The 25,248-nt window shown below is 38.8% G+C and overlaps 2 protein-coding genes across 7 annotated transcripts in view; one reads left to right on the top strand and one right to left on the bottom strand.

Moving 5' to 3' along the window:
- Kiaa1328 (KIAA1328 ortholog) overlaps positions 1–24,050 on the bottom strand; it is a 284,272-nt gene extending 260,222 nt beyond the window's left edge. For 4 of the 6 annotated variants that reach the window (XM_038329545.1, XM_038329547.1, XM_038329546.2 and 1 more), the window contains exons 1-4: positions 23,754–24,050; positions 13,335–13,370; positions 12,500–12,636; positions 8,137–8,231 (exon numbers count right to left, since the gene is read on the bottom strand). In XM_038329545.1, coding sequence (XP_038185473.1) covers positions 8,137–8,231; positions 12,500–12,636; positions 13,335–13,370; positions 23,754–23,808 — 323 coding nt within the window. In that variant the 5' untranslated portion in view covers positions 23,809–24,050. Of the gene's footprint in view, positions 1–8,136; positions 8,232–12,499; positions 12,637–13,334; positions 13,371–21,921; positions 22,118–23,753 lie in introns of all 6 variants that reach the window. The other 2 variants (XM_038329549.2, XM_038329550.2) reach the window with 2 other exon arrangements.
- The window catches only part of Tpgs2 (tubulin polyglutamylase complex subunit 2), a 65,533-nt gene continuing 64,232 nt past the window's right edge, over positions 23,948–25,248 (top strand). Inside the window, exon 1 of the mRNA XM_038329551.1 lies at positions 23,948–24,301. Coding sequence (XP_038185479.1) covers positions 24,220–24,301 — 82 coding nt within the window. The 5' untranslated portion in view covers positions 23,948–24,219. The remainder of the gene's footprint in view (positions 24,302–25,248) is intronic.

The raw sequence follows: 25,248 nt of genomic DNA, 5'->3' as shown, positions 1-25,248 counted from the left end.
CAGAGCATTTTTAAAATGGTAAACATTGTGGTAACGAAGGCTCTGGATGCTGGCTCTGCCTCTCTTGGCCTTTCAACATGGCAAAAATACATTTAACCACTATCTCTGGGACCCCACCAGGTAGGAGCCATGCTAATGCAGTTCAACTCTGAAAAGCAGCATGCAGCATATAAATCTTTTTTGTCTAAGTAAAATCTAAATCTCTCAGGCAGCACTTTGCACAGCCTGGAAATGTCTCTGCACCACGGCAGGAATATTCCTGCCATGCTCTCCTGCCTGTACATGCCTAGCAGACCTGATTGAGCTGCTTGATTGGGCGGGCCATTGGATTAGCCCCATGCTGGGCACCAGATGCAGACAGGACTTTTCTGTGTCTTACCCAGTCCAACTGGACCACTTTCTCTCTGTCTACCGAGTCCTTGCAGTTGCGTATAAAATAACCACTCTGAGGCTTAATATATCAAATGTAATTGTTTGGCCAATGGCTTGGATATTTTACTGGCTATCTCTATTGTATATCACCACATAGCCATGGCATTACCTCTGTACTGGCATCTTTCCCCTTAGGGTGCTGATGGCATCTCTCTTCTTGGTGGTTACAAGGCATATCATTGACTCTGCCTTCTGTCTCTCTACCTATCTTTGTTTTGATTTCCCACCTAGGTATATTCTGCCTGGTCACTGGATGAAACAGCTTTATTTATCAACCAATAAGAGAAATACATAGTCACAACATACAAAAGGATATCCCATATCAAATAGTGACGACACAGTGAAAGCCTGAATCAGAACTTCAAATAAATAAGTAAGCAAGCAATCTTGAGGAAATAAAATTGATTAGCTACAATTAAGAAATGCAGTTTCATTAATAAAAATGTATCAATCATAAATTCCTGTGTTTCACAATTTCTTTAATAGAAAATGTATAAAAATGTAGAGAAAGAGAAAGGAGAGGAAATAGGTTCACTTTTTTTTCACTTAATTTTAATTTTAAAAGCAAATCATTTCAATATTGGCATGATTCCCAGTAAATTTAAATTAGAAAGAAAACTATATTACAGAGTAAATAAAGATGTAATATTTTAACCTCTGTAAAAACTAATATGTTATGGAAGCATACCTAAATATCTTTGTTAACTTAGAATATTCAAATATTTTTAAACTGTCAAAATTTTTAGTATAAGACAATAATAATTATGTCCTTTAACAATAGTTTAAAGACAGAACATACACATCAAATGATCAATAACTGTGTTAAAATAAATTATATATAAATTAATAGCATAGGGAATAAAGACATTCTAATGTACTAACTTGAGAATCCTTAGTTCTCAAATGTCATAATTCAAGAAATTCACAGTTGCAATTCTGAGGCAGCAACCTAAACAAGTACTCCTGGGGATTTCTGAGAAACTATTCTTTGTGCATCCCTTACATATTAGTGACTTTTCTTCTCTCCCGCTTATTTCAGGTCTATGCAATCTGAATTTATTACAGCAAGTACTGAATGGTTTTTGGTATCAACTTGATAGAAGCAAGAGTCATCAGGAAGAAACCTCAGTTGAGGAAATGCCTCCATGAGATCAAGATGTGGTGGAGAGCCCAGTTCATGTGGGTGGTGTTATCACTGGGCTGGTGATCCTGGGCTCTATAAGAAATCATGCTGAGTACAAATCACAATCCCAGAGAACCTAGACAACAATGAGAACCCTAAGAGAGACATACATGGATCTAATCTAACCTGGGTAGAAAAAGACAAGATCTCCTAAGTAAACTGGAAGCACGGGGACCATGGGAAAGGGTTGAAAGAGATGGGAGAGGCAAGGAGGGGAGCAGAGAAAAATGTATAGCTCAATAAAATCAATTTAAAAAAAAGGAATCATGCTAAGCAAGCCAGGTGAAACAAGCCAGTAAGCAGCTTTCTTCCATGGCTTCTGCATCAGCTCCTGCCTCCAGGATCCTGACCCATTTGAGTTCTTGCCTTATTTCATTCAGTGATGAACAGCAATGTAGAGGTGTAAGTCAAATAAATCCTTTCTTTCCCAACTTGCTTCTTGGTCATGGTGTTTCATTGCAGTAATAGAAATCCTAACTAAGGCACAACAGTATACAAAATGAATTATGGCAAAGAATAATCATGGTCCATAAGCACATGGACAAAATACATTAAAAAGAAGACTAAGAAAAGACCAAATGATACGGGATAGGGTATATTGTTTCAATGGACCTATAGTGATAGTCCATCAGTCTTTCATAACCAAATGTGGGTCAAGCACGGGTCAGAATAAATCCACGCAAATCAGCAAATGTTGTTCACACTCATAGAGCTGTGTGCAAATGTCACACAAAAGGGAAAAAGTACTTGTTACAGAAAAATTAACTTCATATAGGTGGCACATTGTGGTCAGACTAGAAGAAAGACTGTTAAATGAACATTAATTATTTAAAACATATTCTTTGAGTGACAGATTTCAGAATGGACTATCTAAAATTGAAGTTTTGAATACCAACTCTTCTGCACTATTAATGACTTTCTACCTACAGGAAGTTAAAAGCCCATCTTTTCTTACAATTTCTATGTAATTAATTATAAGGACTATTGTATGTCATCCCTTAACCCCAAATGATTAAAGTTTCAAAAAAGGCAGTAAAAACTCTTAAGTTACTGAAAAATCAAAGTCTAGTATTTCTATTGTAGAGCAATGTACATTTCATTCTTACCTAGAAGTTATAATGTTTTTTTTTTAAAAAAAATAATGATCAACTTACTTTACAATGAGAAACTAATGGTGCATCTGGTTTGTTTGTTTTATTTTGTTTTTTGCATCTCAGAAATGTCAAGTAGAACTAGTAAAATGTCCTTTGGGAAACATTGAGTATCTGGGCCTAAAAAGAATTTGTCCTCAAAAAAGTTACTGCAAAAGCAGTCTCTTGGAAACAATGCATGAACTGACAGTGGAACCAAGACAGTAAACAGAAGGGTTTTTAGATTCCTCTAGAATAGTTCATCCCTATCTAGTACTGCAACTGTGGCTAGAATTATTTTAAAATGTTGAAACTTATTTTCCCTCAAAAATAAAGCCAATGAAACAATTTCTGTATTAGTCCACAGCACCTGTTGCCACCTGACAGGCCCCAGTAAACAAGGACACGCATGCAGAGCTGGTCTCCGTAAGTGATTCTACTTTTACTATCCCTGCAAACAATTCATTAATGCTATGGTGAAAGACTTTCTGAAGTCATATAATTCTGCAACTGCAACAAGAATTCTTTCTCCCCTAAATCTTTCTACAGAAAGCTCAGTCAATATCCTGCTTACTCTTATGCACATGTAAATCAATGCTAGACACCTTAGGGAAGCCCCTTCATTTACTTGAAGCTTACATATCAACTTACCCCTTAGTATCTTCTTCCATAAGCAACATAATTCACACCACTGCAATTTCTCTTTGTTGTACCTATTCTCTATTAGATTTTGAATTTTGGTTCACGTCTGTACACTAATAATATTTGTGTACTAACACAAGTGGGAAAGCTCCCTAAATATAGATTAGTAAGGAAGCACCCACAGAAAGTTACCTCATAGCTTTCAAAGTCTTTTTGCTTTCTTACCCACTGGCACAGTTTTGCTCATTCATATTCACTATGAATAAGGGGTTTATTTTATCTATCTGTGCTGTCTAATTTCCAACATCCCCTGGAATAATGGCAGCAAGTTTACATGAGAGCAGAAACTCCTTACCCATGCTACACCTGAACATTTTAAAAAAATATGTAAATTCTCTGAATCTTCTGACACTTCTGCCATTTGATTTGTTTTCTTTTCTTTTAAACAGAGGGTCTCACTTTGTAGACCAGGCTGACCTTGAACTCAAGAGTTCTGTCTACACCTGCATCCTGAGTGCTAAGATTAAATGTGTATCCTCAATGGTTTGACCTTTAATACTCTATGCATGTCATTAGCTCTTATCGGCACTATTGTCCTTTATTTGAATGAATTCATTTTTCTAGCCAATTACACCAATGACAAATTTTATTTTATATGTTTTATTCAAATATGTATTTCCAATTAAAATTACTAATACATCTTACAGGCATCTTTCCTTTTTATATATTTTAATTAAAATTCACATTAGTGCAAAGAACTTGAAAATTACAAACATGATCCATCTACAACAACATATGTATTCAAACAAGCAATTCCCCAAACCCATGCCTATATGTCTCGGTGACCACACTGAGAGAAAGCCTTTCTGAGGCTGTGGACCTCTGCCTTGGATTTTACACTTTTATCATCAACTACATTTTTATGCTCTTATCTACCACAAAAAAATAAAAATAAAATGCATTGGAGTTTTAAAATTAGGAAACAATCATATTCTCTCTCACAATTCTTATCTTTTACTTGCACTCTGTCCTTTCTCATCACCGAATATCTCTTCCTTCCTTTCTGCTTTCTAACTATATAAAAGATTCACAGTTACATTTGCACACATGTACATATTATAGGCTAGAATCTACATATGAGGAAAATATGTAGATTTTCTTTTTCTAAGGTTAGTTGACTTTAATATTATACATTCTAAGTTAATCCATTTTCTTGCATATTGAGATTTTATTTTTCTGTGGAGCTGAGAGGTGTCTTTCTGAGCCCTTGGTTGATAGCATCTGTACAGGTATTAAACAGGAGGTTCACATAAAGAGCCTGTATGAGGACCTGTCCAAGATACAAATATGTTTTCCCACATTACATTACCAAAGTCAAGACCATATTTTAAAAAATGGAGAGATGCAGGGCTTGGGAATAGTTCTTATAAAGATGCTTTAAACATCAAAAGTAATATTTGAAAAATAAGTAAACATTATGTATTTATATATTAATCTACAACTGAAAAAAGGATAAACAAATGACACTGCTTGTTCTGTAGGCTTGCTGAGAGCTACTGAATGCTATCGCCCTCTGAAAACATTCTGCTGAAGGCCAGTGGTAGGTGCCAACCAATCTCAGTGATGTGGCTCCTTAAACAATACCAATAGCGTTGCATCCAAGCTGAAGCTTAAGTAGGTGTATTTAAATATGTCACAGAAATATGTCATTTTCTTAAAGCTTTTGGCACTTTTCTCCATTTGATTTGACCTTATACAAGGTACAAGCAATCTCTTATGGCTATTTTTTTGTAAAAAGATATGAATTAAGAAAACTTTTAAAACTACAGCCTAACCATTTCTTTTTAAGGCTTCATCATTATTTTCTATTTACTCAAAATTGAGTCTATTCATTTTAAAAACAATATATTAGACAAGACAAGCTAAGCACAAAAGCAGCAGATATTGTGGTGTAGGAGAGTCTTCTTTCTATGTGTTGTTTTCATTGGTTGAATAAAGAAGCTGCCTTGGCCTTTTGATCAGTGAGCCCATAGATAGGTGGAGTAGACAGAAAAGAATTCTGGGAAGAAGAGCAGAGTCAGGCAGATGCCATGGCTCTCCTCTCCAAAATGGACGCTGGTTAGACTCATGCCAGTAAGCCACAGTCAAGTGTGATGGAGATGGGTTAAACTAATATGTGAGAGTTAGCCAATAAGAGGTTAGAACTAATGGGCCAGGCAGTGTTTAAATGAATACAGTTTCCATGTAATTATTTCAGGTAAAGCTAGCCGGGCAGCGGGAAGCGGTCCGCTGCTCCTTTTACAACAATTTCGCATTATTTTATATGATGTGATTTGTAAAGCTAAGTTTTCTCATAAATAAGCAACTACATTTAAACATCTTTTTTTAATAAAGAACACATTTTTTTCTCTTCAGAATGAAATTTGAGCTTTCATTTCCTCTCTCTTCATTTTACTTTGTATTTTCTTATTGAATACTGAGTAGGACTGGGAATAATCAGAATCTGAATATAATGATAACATCTGCACAGAGGAGTTGCTCAGAGCAGGGGACCAGAGCCCAGGGAGATGTAAAAGAGTATCTACACAGATGTCCAGTAGAAGGTAGAGACTCGGGCAGGTAAGAAGAGCATTGTGGGGAGAAAGCCAGTCACATATGCTATAATAGGACCTAAGTAAGGTGAAATGAACTAGGAGATAGTGGTGAGCTAACATGGAGACTCAGATCCCAAGCATGATGGGAGATCTATGCCGTATTTGGAGGCAGTTGCTGACAAACATAGCCAATGAGGAATTAACACAGTATTCATATCAAATTAACCTTAAACAGGTTATCAAACCATAAAAAACTAAAAAGGACAAACACTCAGGGAGCAGCCCTGTATGGGGTATCAAAACCCAGGTAAAAAGAACAAAGTTATCAAGAAGGCATAGGCTATTATACAGCGACAGAGCGTGTAGTGAATGAAAAGGATACATACACAGAGGGATGCTCTGGCATGAAGTCAAGGCCCAGGCAGAGGAAAGAGAACATTTAAATAGGAAGAAAAGGCCAACTTGAAGAAAACCAGAGGGGAGACAGGAAAACAAAGGCAGAGAGTAGCCTGGACTGATCTGTGAATAAACAGGGAATAGAAGGTATCCAGAGAAGGACTGGTGGGCTGAATAGCTAGTGTCATAACCAGTTCTAGCTGGCTGCGGCAAGTATGTCTTCAGTAAAGGAGTAACAACAAAGATGAAATGTTACATCCAAAAGGACTAAAGACAGACACCAAGAAAACAAAACAAAGAAAAAGAGCTCCTCACTGCAAACTAAAAGAGTTAAAATTACAGGTGTTTTTAAAGCCCTCTTGGACATTCATCAAGAACAACCATCTGTGACTGCAGGTCGAGGGAAGCCAACATTCTTTTCCAGCTTCCAAGTATACCTACATACACATGCACATTCGCAAAGATTTTAAAGAGCAATTAAAGTGGTATAACCCTTCCCTACATGTACAAGGCCCTAGTCAATTCCCACCACCTCAAAACTCAAAACAAAACAAAACAAAACAATCCTTACAACAGAACTATTTAGAATTTTGACTATAGTGATTGTGGATAAATTTACAATGAAGACTGGTAGTACGTAAGAGACAAATTCTGTGAATGTCAGTTTTCTAGTGGTAATACTGTACTGTGGTTAACCAAAATATTACCATCACTGGACACTTGGGTAAAGGGTGGATAAGTTCTCTACATATTTATAACAACTTCAATAAACTCTACAGTTATCTTAGAATAAAAAGTTAAAAATGATTATCTTTCTACTTCACTTATTTCTGTGATTCCTAGAATTCTATAATAAAATTCAAAGTTTATCGAGTCTGATACTAATAAGAAATTAAGTACTGACATAAATAGAACAAAGAAAAATTCATTTTTCAATAAGAATTCTAATGTGATAATGAAGATAAAACTACTTTGAGAAATATAATGTAGCCATTAGAGTATCATGCAATATAGGATGGAGACACACTCCTTAGATGTACTGTATTACAGTGGTGCTAATTTCAGAGCAAAGGTACATTTGAATAGTTCCAGTGAATCTCCCCTACAATAACACTATGGTTTTAAGATTCATTCATTGTCCAAAGTCCCATATGTTAAAGATGTGGTCCCCAACTTACGTTACTAGTGGGAAGTGGCAGTAATTTTACAATGTGAGGCCTTGTGAGGTGTTAGGTCATTGTGAGTAATCACTTGAAGGTGACTGTTTGGGCAATACTAAATCTTTTTTTAAAAGTCTATTTCCATAAGACAAATAGCAACAATGACACATTGTCTTAGTCAGTGCTCTATTGCTATGAAAAGAACCATGACTATAGGATCTCTTAAAAAGGAAAGCATTTAATTGGGGCTTGCTTATAGTTTCAGAGGTATAGTCAATTCTCAGCATGACAGCACATGGGCAGACATGATACTAGAGAAGGACCTGAGAGTTCCACATCCAGATCTGCAGGCAGGAGGAAAAAAGACAGCCTTCAGACCTGGCTTGAACTTCTGAAACACCAAAGTCCAGCTCCATTGACACTCCTCCATCAAGGCCACCCCTCCTAATCCCTCCAAACAATGTCACTCCCTGGTGATCAAGCATTTGAATCTATGATCTTATTCAAACCACCACAGACATCAAATGTATTAGAAATACTCTATTCTTAAAATGAGCTGTCTCATCTATAGATGGATCTCAGATAAGGTTTTGTCTCACCTGGCCAGTTCTTTAATTAAGTTAGCAATGCGTCTTTTGTCTTCAAGACATAAATCTTTCAGCGATGCACTCTTCATTCGTTCCTTGCAGAAATTCTAGAATAAAACATCTTCTTGTTAACTTTTTTTTTTTTACTAAAAACAATTGTTAAGTACTTTTTGAGAAAGAATGCTCTGGAGACATTGGAAGACACTGAGAATATCTGACACTGTAGTCAAGAGGCATTCTAGGAGACAGTAGTTGTAGGTCTTCAAAAAAATCAGAATTTGGAAGGGACAGATCTAAGAAGACTTGGAATTTACCTCTAGTGTTTATCACATGCTAAGAATGTGATAAGTACTTTTTACCTGTTACTCCATATTATTTTCATAGCAGTGCAATTAGGCAGGCATTGTTTCAGTTCTTTAAGAGTACCCAGATTGGCCAAGGTTATAACACCCACATAACAGAATGGGGTGCAAAGATGGGCTGTGGTCTTAAACACTATGCTATGATGTGGCAGGTCCTTGTGTTTATATGTTTCTTTAATTGGTTAATGAATAAAAAAATGACTTGGCCTATAGAATGGGAGGAGGGAGGTGGAGTTAGGGAGAAGCCATGGGTCCTCTGCCTAAGACAGATGCTGAAAACTTTAGCAGGTAAGCCACAGCCATTATTACAGAATAATAGAAATGGGTTAGTTTAGGATATGATTTTATCCAGAAATATGCTTAAGCTATTGGCCAAACAGTATTGCAAATAATATAGTTTTCTGAATGGTAATTTTGTGGCTGGGCAGCTGGGAACCAACAAGCAACCCTCCATACAACAATACTACTGTGTTTTTGGTAGTAGAGTATGTTTTCTCCAGTACTGTAACAATTTCAGAGGGGTCTTTAAACTCATGAAATTCAAAGAGTCACTGGAGAACCCCAGTTAACACGGAATTCTTGGTGCTATACACAGTTATAGGTAGTCGTTATTCACCATGTGGTTGCTGAGATTTGAAACTGGGACCTCTGAAATAGGAGCCAGTATTTTGAAATGCTGGCCATCTCTCCAGTTAAGTTTCTTGGTTAAAATGATTGAACAAGTGGTGACATGTTAGTAAAAAAAAAAAAAAAAAAAAAAAAAAACTTTACATCAGTAAAAGAAGTTCCATATACAGCATTAAGAATTTTCACAAATAGACTGAAAAGCAAAACACTTAATTCTATAATAGATATTGTATGGGTGTTTATATAAAGTTCCAAACATATAAAACCAAACATTGCTGAAAAATAAAAATACATTGCTTTATGTAGGACAGAGTTCTGAAAACTACACCTGAAAGACAAAATTAGCTTACTATATATGTTTGTAAATAAAAATTTATTAAAAAAAAAAACAGCAAAAACCCACTAAGTAAATCATTTACAGAGTCCCTAAGATTATTTTCATGCCACATGGGAAAAGTTGCGTAATTGAGATGGATTATTTTGGTCTGTAAGTCAAAGAGCCAAGTCAGTAAGTGGTATTCCTCCATAGACTCTGCTTGAAGTTCCTGCATAATTTCCTATTCTGTTTTCCCTTTTTTTTGACTATGACCTGGAAGTGTGTGCTAAATAAACCATTTCTTCCCCACGTTGCTTTTGGTCGAGTGTTTAAACACAGCTATAGAATAAAATTGGAAACTATGCAAATGAAACAATACGACAGCTGAAAGAAGCGTAACTAGCTAATGGCTTTCATTTATGCTTTTCTGGGTGTGCTGCAGTGCTCATACCTGCATCAACTAACAGAAGAAACACCGCAATGCACCATTTCTATTCCTAAAGCCATCTGAAAAGACGCATTGTTCACCACCAAATCCTGTTCACTGTCAGACAATCATTAGTAACACATATCAAAAATGTCTGCATGATTGTACATTAGGAATTGTAAAACACTTTCTGCAACTAGTCTGACAGTAAATGTTTGGGCTATTTTGGGCTTTGAGGGGTAATAGTCGCTATAGCTACTCTGTGATTCTACAAAAGCAGTCATAGACAATACCTCAAAACATAAGCCTACCCAGGGATTAAATAAAATGTATTTATAAAACAAGCTGTTGTATAGCTGCTTCCTTCGAAATGAAGCCCTATTTAGGAGGGACTGAAGAAGCTTAAGTCTTCCAAGGCTCAGAAAGTGCATCTTACAAAGTCCTGCTGCTCCCAAAGTTCTAAGAGCAGGACACAGTTTCTGAGGAGAGAGTTGCTGCCTACAAGTTGAGGAGGGACCTCCAGGGCATAACTGTTCTGATTGTCACCCATAGTGTGGTACATTTTGGTGATGTAGCTTCCTTGGAGTTTTGCATGCTCTTATAAGTCATTCCAGTAAACTCACTGATTCACCAAGCTAGACTGAGTCTGTTGTCCTTGTCTTATCTAGGATAGATAGCAGATTGATCAGTTTCCCCTCAGAAAATGTCACACATCTTAAGAAGGAAGATTCCGCCCATGAACCCGAGATTACAAACACTAATGTCAAACTTTGATTGAGGGAAGAAAATTTAACAATAGTTATAGCATTACAATAAAATGAATTTCATTTGAAATACAGCAGTTAAAACAAACGGAAAAAGACATACGCCAAAGGAATGTGCAGATACCATTATGAAGACATTGAAAAAGGGCAAAACTGCCGGGAGGCGGTGGTGCACGCCTTTAATCCCAGCACTTGGGAGGCAGAGGCAGGCGGATCTCTGTGAGTTCGAGGCCAGCCTGGTCTACAAGAGCTAGTTCCAGGACAGGCTCCAAAGCTACAGAGAAACACTGTCTCGAAAAAAAAAAAAACAAAAAAAAAAGGCAAAACTAGTCAATGGCCTATAAAAAGCAACTGTTGGCAGAAGCACCCAAGTCACATAAAACTAGGCAGGCAATGGTGGCCACCTCCATTCCCAGCAGTTGGGAAGCAAAGACAGAGGATCCCCTGAGAAAACTGGCTAGCTAGACTAGCCATATTTGGCTATACCTGGGTTCAACATGATATCCTGCCTCAAAAACGAAGTAGAGAGGAACTGAGGAAGAAACCTGGTGTCAAGTTCAGGCCTTCATACACGCAAATATGAATATATGGATAGGCACAACACATGTATATGCAAAAAAGATGATAAATATAAAAGAATAATGAAAGAGGATCTGGAGAGATGGGTTAATGGTTAAGAATGCTTGGTATTCTTGCAGAAGACCTAGGGTCAATTCCCGCCACATACAGGATGGCTCACAACCATCTGTAACTCCAATTCCAATGGATCCTATGTCCTCTTCTGGGCTTCTTTGGCACTAGACACACACATGTGCAGGCAAAACACTCATACACATAAAATAAAATAAATCTTTAATACACCAAGAGTTTTACTGCAATCCCAGTATTTGGGAGACAGAGGCAAGGAAATCATGAGCTCAAGGTCAGACTCAGTTACACAACAAATTCAAAGCCTAATTCATATATTTGAGACACTGGTTGAAAACAAAACAAAGCAAAAATGTTTAGTTTTGTTAATTTAAAATACAGAACAAAACAAACTCTAAAAAATTTTAATGACATTATTTTCTAAGTCAAAGTCATAAAATGCAGACTGATTTTCCTCATATAAGCTTCATTCTAATATGAAAGTATCATCCATCAACTAATAAATTTTGAGAAATAAAAACAAAACAATACCTAACCATAAAAATAATGAATTTGACTTACTCATGAATGCCAGAAAAGGGGAACATGGCAAATTTAAACCTTTTGAGGCACAGTAAGATAATACATTTTTTTTTTAGCTAAGACTTAGAGCACATCTATACATTTTAGAGCAAAACTTTCAACAAGTCCAGATACTTTATGTTGATACTTAGCACTATCAAGGGCCACAAAAGGATTGTGTCTTCTACAGATACAAACAGGCCATCTTTTCAAGGTCTTTGTGTCTTATTGAGCAGTATGTATAAAAACCAGCAAGCTCAGGAGACGGCTTAGTCAGTAAAGTGCCTGTATCTCGAGCATGAGCATCTGAGTTCAAATGAGGACAGAGTAGCACTTGCCTGTAACTTTGCAACTAGAAGGGGCTGTAAATGATGGAGACTGACCAGGGTGAGCTCTGGGTTCAGCAAGAGACCTGTGTTATAAACAAAAGACAACCCCATCCCACGCCACCCCACCCCACCCCACCCCCCAAAAACCAACAAAGTAGAGTGTTAGAGGGGTAGAGGATGAGGAGGATACCTAACTTTGGTTTCCACACATGCACACACATAGGTACACATGTTCACACCCACCACTACCACCCACCCCAACTCATGCACACGTGTACACACACACACACACACACACACACACACACACACAGAAAAACAAATATAAAAAGATTACTGACCTGTTCAGCTACCGAATCTCCTGCACCTTTTAAAGACTCCATGGAAGCATCAGTCACCCTGGAAGCCTTAACTTTAACATCAACTTTTGGATTTATCAACTTGAGTCTTGATCTTGTATTTCCTTCTGTGGATATTCCTAAGAATGTTCATTAAACAAGACTTCAGATTTGATCTTAATCTTTTCAGCTTCCCCACATTCCCCATTAACCCTCTCTTGGTATCATGTACTTTATGGAACCTGATGAGAAAAAAAAAGTATAAATTTCAATTTAAAGCGTGTGTGCGCATGTGTGTGTGTGTGTATGTGCTTGTGTGCACACAATCACAAAAAGGTTATTTATAGAAAATTCGATAATTCAGTTAGATGCTGGAAAGATTTTTAGATCACATTAAAAGCAATAAGTTACAACATACTGAGATGACATGGGACATCAAAGAACCAGATGGTTTTTACCCTGAGTACCTTCAATGATTCTGCTTGACTACTCATCCAACTGAACAATCAGTAAGCATAAAGACTTGTATTTAATCTGGATCAACTTTTGTATTTTCTTTTGAGATATGAGATGTAAATTTTCAAAAAGAATCTCTTTAATAAATGACACATTGTATACACCATAAATGCTGACTTGCCCAGCCAGACCCTAAAAAGACCAATATCTCAAATCTTAAGAAGATATAGTCAAATATTCACAAACATTTGTTTTTTAATTATGTAGAAATGAATTGTTTCATATCCAATTGCACATACAAGGTTGTTGTCCCAATATTTAATTATCTCCTAACACTTAAGAAACAAGGGAAGTTTCAAGAACTTTAACATAGATGTCATACCTGGAACATAAACTACTGATTGTTCTTCATCAGAAACTAGGAAGGAGAACATGAAGGAAAATACTATAAAACATCATGAAATATCCATGCATATTTGTAATAAATCTTCATCTACTTTGAACTGAGAAGTTATAACTTACTTAAAAAGAAAACTAGAAAAATAATGAGTATTTCATAAAAGTTCAGCTTTAGTCATAACCTTATGTGTAGAGAAGACACTGGAAGCCATGGCTCATGCATCTTTTCTTCACACCTATTCCCAAATAGGATATTTTGGGATATATGTTTTGCTATTATGTTGCTTTCCTTTTATGAAAAAGGGAGTTAAGCACCATGGAGGAGCTGACCGTTATTTTAGGTAGAAAGAATAAATAATTCCAAGACAGGCATCAGCTTTGAAGATCAAACAATGTTTCAGGGCAAATGAATCATGCAAACACAAAGGCAATATTTATTCTTCTGTAATACATTCAGGAAATGTCCCAAGAAGCCCTACTATAGAAGACATGGGAAAAATTTTAGAACAAAAAAAAGAACTATTATGAATTTCAAAAGGTCTAAAGCAAATATATATATATATATATAAACTTTTCTTCTGATAGTTCTTTTTCTGCAGCAAATATGTATATATATATATAGTATGAGTATATATTTTCATGTGTATGCAAATGTATATACACATATATATTTTCTACAGATGTAGAATACATACATTTGCTAGAGAAAAAGAAACATCACAAAAAAAGGCTTTCTTTCTAGAGGATCCTATTAGGAACTCTGCCTAAATCCAGATACATCTATATATACCTACAATTTGATAACATTCCAGGCAAGAAGCATATAAACAATTTTCCATCCTAACTATATAGGAAATTCCAAATTTTTTAGTTTATAAAATGTTTTTAAAGATTTCTAGACACCACAGTTATTAACCACAGTTGTGTGAAAAAAATGATATAGCGGGTTCCATAACATATCTATAAGGTCAACATGAAGGTTAGTTCCAAAGTCAGGATCATACAGAAGGTCCAGATTAAGCTCTATGGGCTACTAAAAGAACCCAACCTACTGAACAGGGAAAATAGATTTTATAGGGAGGAGGAGTTGGGGGCAGGAGAAGTGAGATGGAAATGGGAGAAGCACCAAAATATACACTGTATATGTATAAAATTATAATTTAATAATAAAGTAAATAGATACATATTTTAGCTCAGTATCAATCCTAGCAAGGGAATCTTTTTCCAGAGAACACTATCAGAATTGCCTAACAATATGATAGGTTTGGTGATGCAAGCCTATAACTCCAGCTACTAGGGAGTCTGAGCAGGTAGGGACCAAGACCTGCCTGGACTACAAAATGAGTTTAAGGACAGTCTGAATTAAGACCCTATCTCCAAGGAGAGGGTAGAGATGTGAGCTGGGTGAGAACTGAGACTGTAGAGGACTTCCTGGGCATGAGCAAGGTCCTAAGTTCTATCATCCACAGTAACAGAAAAGCAGGAACTCTCAGATACCACCCACCACCTGAGCTACTGGGTGGTTTCTTCTGCAGCACAAGTACACGTGCTATCACAACTCTGAGATTCGGGTTGACTGGCTAGGTGGTGGTATAGACCTATAATCCCAGTACCCAGGGGAAGAAGGCAGAAGATTAAGAGATCAAAGCCAGCGTCCACTATATGAAACCTTGTCTCAAATAAAGAAATACCTACAAAAAGATGTTCACTGAATAATAAACACTCATAAATTTTCAATTTCATCAAGCAATGTGGATGAGGTCTGACAGTATTGGAGAACTAGAATTACTACTGTTCCAAACAAGCCAACTTTAACTTCACCAATAACCAATCTCAACTAGCTCTATGAAATGAAATGGTATGGTCTCCTGAGCAACAGAAACCATTATTTTTTTTTTACTTTATATACTCTAAGATTAACACACAGACTTTATACATAGTGGGCACTTGATAAATGTGTGATGTTTGAAATGTACTTGACAAAAATAAAAATAGGGGAAAAAATTCAAGACGATGGTACAAAACATGCTCCATAGAGCAGTGCTTTTAATTACAAGATAGATGCAGGGTGTTCTCCAAAGATGTCCTGGAAAACACATTATATTTTCTAGGTCATTCACAAAAAGCCTGCTCACAACTGGAAGAGAAAAACCTGAGTCTAGAATTGGGAGCCTCTCAGTTTTAGACGCTCAAACAAGCATTCCCCTCTCTCCTCCTTCTTCAATCCTGACAGTTCTACCATTCTTACTCTCAGCTAATAATGTTCCCTATTTCCTTAAGAAAACAAACTGTAAAGACCTTCCCAATTTTCCCTTCTTGCTACAGAAGAAGTGTTCATGCACTAATCTAAAGGCACACACACACACACACACACACACACACACACACACACACACACACAATTACTTTTTCCCTTTTCTCCCAAGGATATTGCTGCTGATGTTTTTGATCCTCCTTCATAATTTTTCTATTAAGTATTTCTATTAGTATCTAAAGATGTACTACTCTGTTAATTTTTTTAAAAAAGGAAAATAAATTCCTTAACCCTGCATCCCCTCCAACTACTGCACAACATACCCGCTTACAGCCAAACTTCTCAGAAGAGACATCCCACGGTCTCCAATTCCTCCCCTCCTAATTAGTCATAAACCTATTCAATCAAGCTTTGATTCTACCAATCCAATAAAGCTAAACTAAAACCCATATTGGTAAACTTATCAATTAATTCATAAGCTTCTTTGGATTTGATCCATCAGTAGCATTTGATATAAATGGACCACTCATTAAAATTTGAATGTGAGATATCACACTCATAAATTCCTCTGCTTTCCTAACAATTCTTGCTCCTTCCCCTTCAACTCCTCCTAGACTAGCCATTCCTCGTCACTTTGGAGATCCCAGGGCCCCTAATTTAGAGAGTTTTTTCTTCCCTTATTCTACTGATGATATTACTTGATTCTCCTATCTTTAAGTACTATAAGTTGATTTCTACCAAATTAATCTTTAAATCAAGAATATCTGCTAAATTTAACACTGACAGATATATAAAAGATACCAGATTCAGTTAAGTCCACTACTGAAGCTCTTACTTGCATCTCAAAGGCCACCCCATCAGCTTTCCCATACTCATAGCTGCCCAAAATGTGGAGTTGTTCTTGACTTTTATTTCCTATCTCACATTTGGGAAATTCTGTTGTCTTAACCTTTAGCATATACCTATAGTCCAACAACTTCTGCAAATCAATGGCACATAAATCCAAATCACCATTTCTCTCACCAGGATTATAGCCATCGCCTCCAAATTGCTCTCTCCTTTCCATACAGAACTCACCAACATTCTACTTTTTTGTTGTTGATGATGGGTTTTTGTTTTTCAAGACAGGGTTTCTTTGTGAAATAGTCCTACGTGTCCTGGAACTTTGTAGACCATTCTGGCTGACCTTGAACTCACAGAGATCCACCTGCTTCTTCCTCCTGAGTGCTGGGATTAAAGATGTGAGCGAACACTGCCTGGCAACATTCTACTTTTTAAACAGAGGTCAGAATAAACATTTTAAAACTTTGTGTTGTCCTATTTAGAATAAACATCCAAGTATGTACAAGGTCTATAATGCTCAAGAACTGATCCTTCCACCCTATCTCTCTCCTCATTTCTTGATACACTTACCATTCACTCCTAGCATCCCTGAATCTGTTAATGACTACAAAAGCTCCTATGTTAGAGCTTGTCCACTTTTGGTCTTTGGCTACATAGCTTTTCCTCCAAGCCTTCATGCTTACTCATTATCTTTAGGCCTTTGGTCAAATATCACTTTTTGGCTGAGGCCTTCACTACATAGGGACGTAACTGCACAATTCTCTCCAACTGTGATCCCTTTGCTCATGGCCTTTTCCTACTTTATTTTTCTCTGAAGGATCTACTATTTGTAGATGCATGCATTTCATTTATTCATAGCCTTACCTCATCTCTTTAAAATGTCAACACCAAAAAAGATGATTTTCATGCTGCATATTCAATTTTGTATGCATTTCCAAACAAAAAGAATACCTAGTATTTACTAAGCCATCAAAAAAGGAATAAAATTGATACTTATTTTTATGAGGCATGAGCCCAACAACTCTAAATATTAATTTCAACAAACATTTTTTAAAATAGCATTGGAAGTTGTCTCTTCCAATAACATAAAACAACCTATTGTCTCATTAAGAACTTAAATATTTAAGTTATATAAACTCTCCCAACAAAGCTATATTGTTTAGAAAGATCAAACAAAGGGTATACCAAATATATATTAAAACTGCATGCCAGCTTATTTATATATTTTGTTAGTTAGAAGTAATTAAACAAGAATTTCTTCAATTTACAAAATATTCTTGATGATGATAACAATCTATCTATATCCCCAGAAGGAAAGTAGTCATTGGAAGCCAGGGCAGAACTGATATAGAGGAACAATTATGTGAAATAAATAAGCTAAGTAGGGCTGGAGAGATGGCTCAGAGGTTAAGAATACTGACTGCTCTTCCAGAGGTCCTGAGTTCAATCCCCAGCAACCACAGGGTGGCTCACAGCCATCTGTAATGAGATCTGGTGCCCTCTTCTGGCCAGCAAGCATACAGACAGACAGAACACTGTATATATAATAAATATATACATTAAAAAAATAAAATAAATAAGCTAAGTATTGCTTACTGCTCTCTAATGCTTTGAATAATATATCACTAGCCACCAACACAGATATATGTAATTATTATTTACCACAAAGGTTTTGAGGTCAATTAGGCTTAAGTCAATGTAAAGTCTCAATCTATTTTTATTTGAAAACTCAATAACAGAGATGATAATTATTGCAATGTTTTGGGCCACTCCTTTGTAGTTTATTTATATTATTATTAAGTCTGTTAATCCAGCAAGAGCACATTAGTAATTGAATTTAGATACTGAAGAAAGAGTATCCCCTTCTAACACTACTATGAACTATGTGGATTAGTAGGTGATGTCCTTCTGTGTCTGTATTGCTTTTATTCGCTAACAGATAAAGCTGTTTCAGCCAATGGCTTAGCAGAGTAAAGCCAGGTGGTAAATATGAACAGAGATATAGAGAGAAAGTGGCAGAGTCAGAGAGATGCCACGTAGCTGCTGAAAGAGACAGATGTTAGAATGCCAAAACCTTACAGGTAGGTCACAGCCTAGTGGTGATGCACAGATTAATAGAAATGGGTTAAATTAAGAAATAAAGAGTTAGCCAGGAACATGCCTAAGCAATTGTCCAAGCATGTTATAATTAATATAGTTTCTGTGTGATTTTTCGGGTCTGAATGGCCAGGAATGGAAGAGCAGTCTCTGTTTACAAAATGGCACCCACTGCCTGAGGCATGAATCCCAAAAATGGGAATCAAATGCAGCTTCTTGGTAGCTAGCATTTTTTTTTCCAGATAGGCTCTGTTTGCTGGCAGCAAGCTAAAGTATGGCTCCATTAAAAGAAATCTTACTGGCTCAGCATTAGCAAAGAAAGAAAGAAAGAAAGAAAGAAGGGAGGGAGGGAGGGAGGGAGGGAGGGAGGGAGGGAGGGAGGGAGGGAGGGAGGGAGGACGGAGAAAAAAACTGTGAGGCTCCTTTAAGAGCCGGCTTCCTGATTTGGGCTGGCAGGCATAAACTGGCTTTCGGAAGGTCCTCCACTTAAATGGTGTTTGTGAGCAGCATATTAAAAATTGCTTAATGGTCACAAAGACCTGCTGTGTCCATGAAGCTGGGGTGATGAGCAGAGCCAACAGGCAGGGCCATGGAATTGGTCCTAGCCATGCCTGACTAGCATTTAAAAAAAAAAAAAAGGTACTTATGGTCAGAAAATGATTGCAGCTATGCAATAAAGACAGATTCAGACAAAAAAGAGACTTCTAAATGGGTTACAGTGTAGGATAAATGTACATGGGCTTATGAGAGCAAAGAAAGAGTATAGAAAGTCATAGATTAAAGAGGTAATGATAATTAAATATTAAAAGGTAATAGAGTAAAACAAAGTAAGTCATGTAAAGATGGAAAACACACAAAGAGTCTGGATTATGTATATTATTGCATTTTATTTACATTTTTGACTGCAGAGAGACATCTGATTCTGGGGGCTGCTAAGTTAAATCAACATAAAGGTATCTTGATTTCAAAATTTGGGTCTAAGGATATGTTGCTTTGGAAAAGAGGTTCTGCTTTTGTTTCCACAGAACGTGAGAACCTGTGGATTCCTTCCAGGCTTATGTGGTTGTATAGACCAATACCCTCAAGAGGTCTCTATGAACCATAAAAGCACTTTGCCCAACAAAGAGCAGGAAGCAGTTTGGAGAAAACAAGGCCCAAATTCACAAAATGATTGCTTGTAAAAGTTTGTTTTCATTTAAAGGGGGTTGATTATAAATGGCTAGGTACTCATAGTCAATCTCTTTCTTAAAAAAAAAAACGGGGGGATACGATATAAGGATGAATATTTAGCATTGGTATGGATCTTGGTTTATTGATTTAAGGTTGATTTATTATAGTGTATGTATTTCTGCTCTTGTTTAAGGTATTGTGTTTATGCAGCTCATTTAAAAATGTATAGTTAAGAAATAAAGATTAACAATAGTGATTTATAATAGTCAAACTTGTAGTCATGTTAGTTAGGTTTTCTAAATATATAGAGATATATTTAAATTAGATAGGTAGTCTTCAACACTTCAAAGACCTACAAAATAGGACAGAACTAATGGGAAACCACCAAGTCCACTTGGAATGGGACTGATGGAACATGCGACCAAATCGGACTCTCTGAGGGTGGCTGATGGTGGAGGCTGACCGAGGAGCCAAGGACAATGGCGATGGGCTTGGTCTCTACGACATGGACGGGCTCTGTGTGAGCCTTGTCAGTTCGGTTGCTCACCTTCCTGGACCTGGGGGGAGTTGGGAGGACCTTGGACTCAACATAGTGTAGAGAACCCTGATGGCTGTTTGGCCTCAAGAGGGAGGGAGTGGGGGTGTGGGTGGAGGGGAGGGGAGGGAAGGGGGAGGAGGAGGGGAGGAGATGGCAATTTTTAATAAAAAATAAATAAACTGGAAAAAAAAGAAAATGTTTTAAGAACTTAAGACTTTTCTCAACAGTGAGACATGTCTGCTTCTGGCAGCATCAATTAATTCAAGAGAAAGATGGACATCGAAGAGTTTCCTTATGGACTTTGCTAGACATATGGGCAAGAAACTGCTCTTGCCTGGACTGCTTGATGGTCTACTATATGAACTGGACATGTAGGACCCACAGAAATGACTGCTGAACTTGCCTAAAGGTGTGACAGTCATTTAGGGTTCCTTCTTCATGAAAGAGTCTGCCATTTTGCAGGACACAGGAGAAAGTGACTGACAAACTACCAATATAGGTGAAACAGTCTTTGAAATTTCCTGCTTCATGGACAAGTTTGCCAGATACTATGGCCTGTAGGCTGAAGATGGATGTCGCAAGTTTACAGAAGAACTTTGGGTGACTATCAAGGCAACAAGATGTCTCTGTCATTTCTAGAACTTTGGAAGTTGCTTACAAGGCACTTCCTGCTTACTTAGGTAATATTATATCCTTCTGGGGTCTATGAAGAGTTGAAGACATAGTTATGGTTATAGTTTTCCTTAGTTATAATAAAAGATAAATTAGATATGAAACTTTAGATTCATAAAGAAATACTATAACTGCAATTGTTGCTTGATAATTGTTTTGCTATATGTAATTTTATTATGTTAAAGTTAAAACCTTCCTTTTAATTAGAAAAGAGAAGATGATATGGAATGTCCTTCTGTATATGTGATGCTTTTATTGGCTAATAAATAAAGCTTTTTTGGCCAATGGCTTAGTAGAGTAAAGCCAGATGGGAAATCTGAACAGCAATATAGAAAGAAAGTAGGAGTCAGGGAGACACCATGTAGCTGCCAAAGGAGACAGATGCCAGAATGCTAAAACCATATAGGTAGGCCACAGCCTGGTGATGATATACAGATTAATAGAAATGGATTAACTTAAGATATAAGAGTTAGCCATGAATATGCCTAAGTGATTGGCAAAGCAGTTTTGTAATTAATATAGTTTCTGTGTGGTTATTTGGGTCTAGACAGCCAGGAAAAAAAGAGCAGTCTCCAATTTACAGTAAAAAAATCCACAATCATCTGGGTGGTGGTGGCATACCCCTTTAATCCCAGCACTTGGGAGGCAGAGACAGGAGGATCTCTGTGAGTTTGAGGACAGCCTGGTCTGCAAGAGTAAAATTCACAACCCAAAAAAACCCTGTGTTTTACCATAAGATTTAACCCACAAATGCAATGTGGCATCCTCACATTAGATGCCAATACCTTGTGTCAAAAAGCACCACTGAAACATAACATGCAGTAGATACAAACAACTTTTTTGAAGGTGATGATCAATCACTAATTATCTGCTCTCTCATGATGAAAACTTCCAGGATTGATAAATCTCTCAATTACATTTATTTAATCATTAAGTGAAGCATTGAGAATCTTTTATTCAGTAAAGCACAAAGAATACCAGATCATAGGTGCATACCATTTGACTTTATCCTAGTGGGATTTTACTCTGGAGAGGTCTGGGCAATAATCGTCAATGTGTCAGGAAGAAATCTAGATCCAAAAACCTAATGGTTCATATTTATAATTACATTTTTCAGCAAATAGCAACAATGTACATTTAACACAGCTGTAGGCCTTTGGAAATTTAGAATGAAAATATCAGAAGCTGAGTGCTAATTGGTTATTAGATGGAATAGGCTAAGGAAAAAAGCAATACCAATAACTTTGCAATTCCTTTCTTATATCTGAATTTCTATAGGACCCAATTACCATCACACTTTCCCATACAACTTCAATTTCTCATCATTAGTGGATATATCCGAATGTTTTACATTAACTATTCAGCTCATGAGAAAATGTAAAAGGTAGGGAGTATGTTATTACTTCTATAACAAATGATAAGTGTTATGACTGCATAAATGAGTACAAGGCAGCTAACAACAAAAGCAAAGGTTTGGACCACACACTGTTCAATCTAGTCCCAGTGAAACTGACTGTCATCTCTTCTATTGTATATCAGAAAAATACCATTAGCTGTTATAAGGAAATAACTCTTTATGTTTCCTAAGGACAATCCTGGTCCCAGTTTCCTGAGTTCCTAATTCAGCACAGCGGTCCTGATACAACTTATTTGCTTTTCAACTCTAATAAGTGGAAAAATTGCTTTGAAAGTATACCGGTATGATTTCTTTTACATTGCCTGAGGTAATTTTATTTGTTCCTCGCCCACCTATCAGAGACAAGCAGTAATTCCGTTTAGTCAGTGCACAACACTAAACCCTTGGCAGCTCAGATCGCAAATGCATTCCTGTCTGCACGCGCGAAACTCTAACCCAAGTAACTCAATAAAGGAAACTGGTAATACAGTTTTCTAAGTTTCACTGCGAGCTATGTCGAAAAGAATGTTCAGAATGATTCTGCCAAAGGTAACAGCAATGCCAAAAACAATGTCACTGTCACACCTAGCAAAGCAACTGGCCTCTTGTCGGGCACTCAGGAACACGGAATACACGTTCACTCCACTAATGTCCTTCCAGCAAGGAAGTACATAACCAAGGTGAACGCTTAGGATGCAAGAGCTAATCTAATCCTAGAAATGAAGCCCTGGAAATCTCCTCAGTTATTGAACCGGGGATTCTAACTACTGCGCGACTGGAAAGTTCCAGTTTCCTGAGCAAAAACAATCCTCAAACTTCAATTTCCAACAAGGGTGTTGCACAATCTAGGAAGTCAACACTGCTTCCAGGCACTTCCTAATGCATCCCCTAACTAGCACCAGGGATCCAGCCCTGAAGAAACCTACACCTCTCTTAAAGATGCAGGAGTAAACACAGCATCACTAAAGGGCCTTTCTTAGTCCAAGAAGCAAGCAAAATCACCTGATTTGCTCCCAGTGGCGCACACTAAGGCTAATTCCAAATCAAGAGAAAAAGACTCCCTGCCCACCCAGCAAAGTGTGTCCACCCCCACTGGCCTTCCCTACCACACAAACTCATTAGCACCCTCCGTCAGCCAGTGATTTCCCGGCAAGGGTTGGCAAAGGAGCTTCTCCAGCCCTGCCTGAGGCGTCCCCATTAAAGGCCATCTTTGTGGAACCCACAGCCAAGCAGGACGGATTTCTCACGAGCCAGAATTCCCACCTAGCGACACCTCGTCGCCAGGCAGGCGCGGGGACACCCAGCTCGGAGCGGAAAGGCCCGTCCCTGGCCCGCCGTGCGCGCCGCCCTTCTCTGGCCCTGGAAAGCCTCGCGCCCCCACCCTCGCCACCCCGGACGGCGCGGCGCCCCCTAGTAGCGGGGCAAAGGATACAGTCGCGGCTCCAGAACGCCGAGCCCGGCAGGGAGGGGCCCGTCGCACCCGCCATCTTGAAACAACCGCCACTTGAGGCGTCGCGCCGAGGCCGCCACGCCTCGGCCGCCAGGCTCAGTCCCCATTGGCCGCTCGGCGCAGAGGCCCGCCCCCGCTTGCGCCTCCGGCCCTGGCGAGGGGAGAAGCTCCCGGTCGAGGCGAGGCGGGGTCGCGGAGATGTGAGCTGAGGCCCCGGCCAGGGTCGCGGGAACGAGCGCCCGGCGGAACTGCTGCTGCCAGGGTCGCCCGGGCCACCCATCCGCTCCTCGCCGAGCCGTCAGGCGCCGAAAACTACAACTCCCGGCATGCCGTGAGCCCGACGGCCGCAGAGCTGAGGCGGGGTCGGGTACGTCAGCCGGCCGGCCGGCTCTCCGCGCCGGCCCCGGTCACTGCGGCCGGCGCCGCGCGCGGAGTGGGGACGCGTGCCATGGAGGAGACGCCGCCCCCACTGCAAGCCGGCAGCAAGCCGCACCTGGAGAAGCTGACCCTGGGCATCACTCGCATCCTAGGTGAGTGGACAAGGACAATGGCTGGGGAAGGACGAGAGCGGAGGGCAGGGGCTGGGGCTGGGTACGCTGTAGGGAGGTGGACCTGACTGCAGGGTCATTGCTGTCGCGAATTCCGCAGTGGAGGAGGAGAAAAGGGGGTGTGTGACCGGGTCGCTAAGTGTGTGCAGAGAGTTCGGGAGGGTAGCCTCACACCTGCAAAGGGGAGCAGAGACAGGGGCACCCGGCCTCTGGAGGTGGGGGCGGGGGACACTTGTCTCCCTGGAGGCTTCCTCAGCCCGGGTCGTGTCCCTGAAATGCAAGCCCTGCTGTTGGTCGCAAGGTGCACTGAGGTCATGGTGCTGCCAGTGTCCCAGGGCAACCGCTGGCCAGCGCTTCCCTGCAGAGCACCGAGCCCTGGAGAGTAGCAGACCAAGCTGAAGGAGTTGAGAGTTGTTCTTTCGGTTGGACATTGGTGAACTAACCACCGCCAAGTGAGGGTGTGAGACAAACACAAATTCACTTCCTAACCGCCCGGAGCGAATCAGTAGTGTTTCCCCGACTAATCAGAGGTAGCAGCGACCAAGAGGTGCCTGGCCTTTCTGGGTCGCGAAGGAGAATCGTTTCCCAGAGATGATTCTAGATTTTCTGCGATGAAGGGAGGGGTCAGGGTAAAGCTGCCTAAGCCGGTTGAGGAAGTGTGCTGGAAATGCTTTCCTCACAACTAGAAAAGAATTGACATTTCTCTACGGTGACCCAAAAGGCCCCTATGTGATCTGTTTCCATCTTCTTCACTGCTTTGACCATCGTGGGATCTGCTGTTGAGGCTTTAAAGACACTAAACTTGTTCCTAGTTACCTCCTGCCTGGAATTGTCTCCCTTTCATCATTATGATTTCTGATCAAATTAGTATTATCTCTGATAAATTTTACTCTTACTCCCCCTTTTTTTATTTTAGCAGCAACTATTAG

This window comes from Arvicola amphibius, chromosome 5 (assembly GCF_903992535.2).
Source record: "Arvicola amphibius chromosome 5, mArvAmp1.2, whole genome shotgun sequence".
NCBI lineage: Eukaryota > Metazoa > Chordata > Mammalia > Rodentia > Cricetidae > Arvicola > Arvicola amphibius.
The sequence above is the reverse complement of the archived record's forward strand: the minus strand, read 5'-3'. Positions and strand labels throughout refer to the sequence as shown.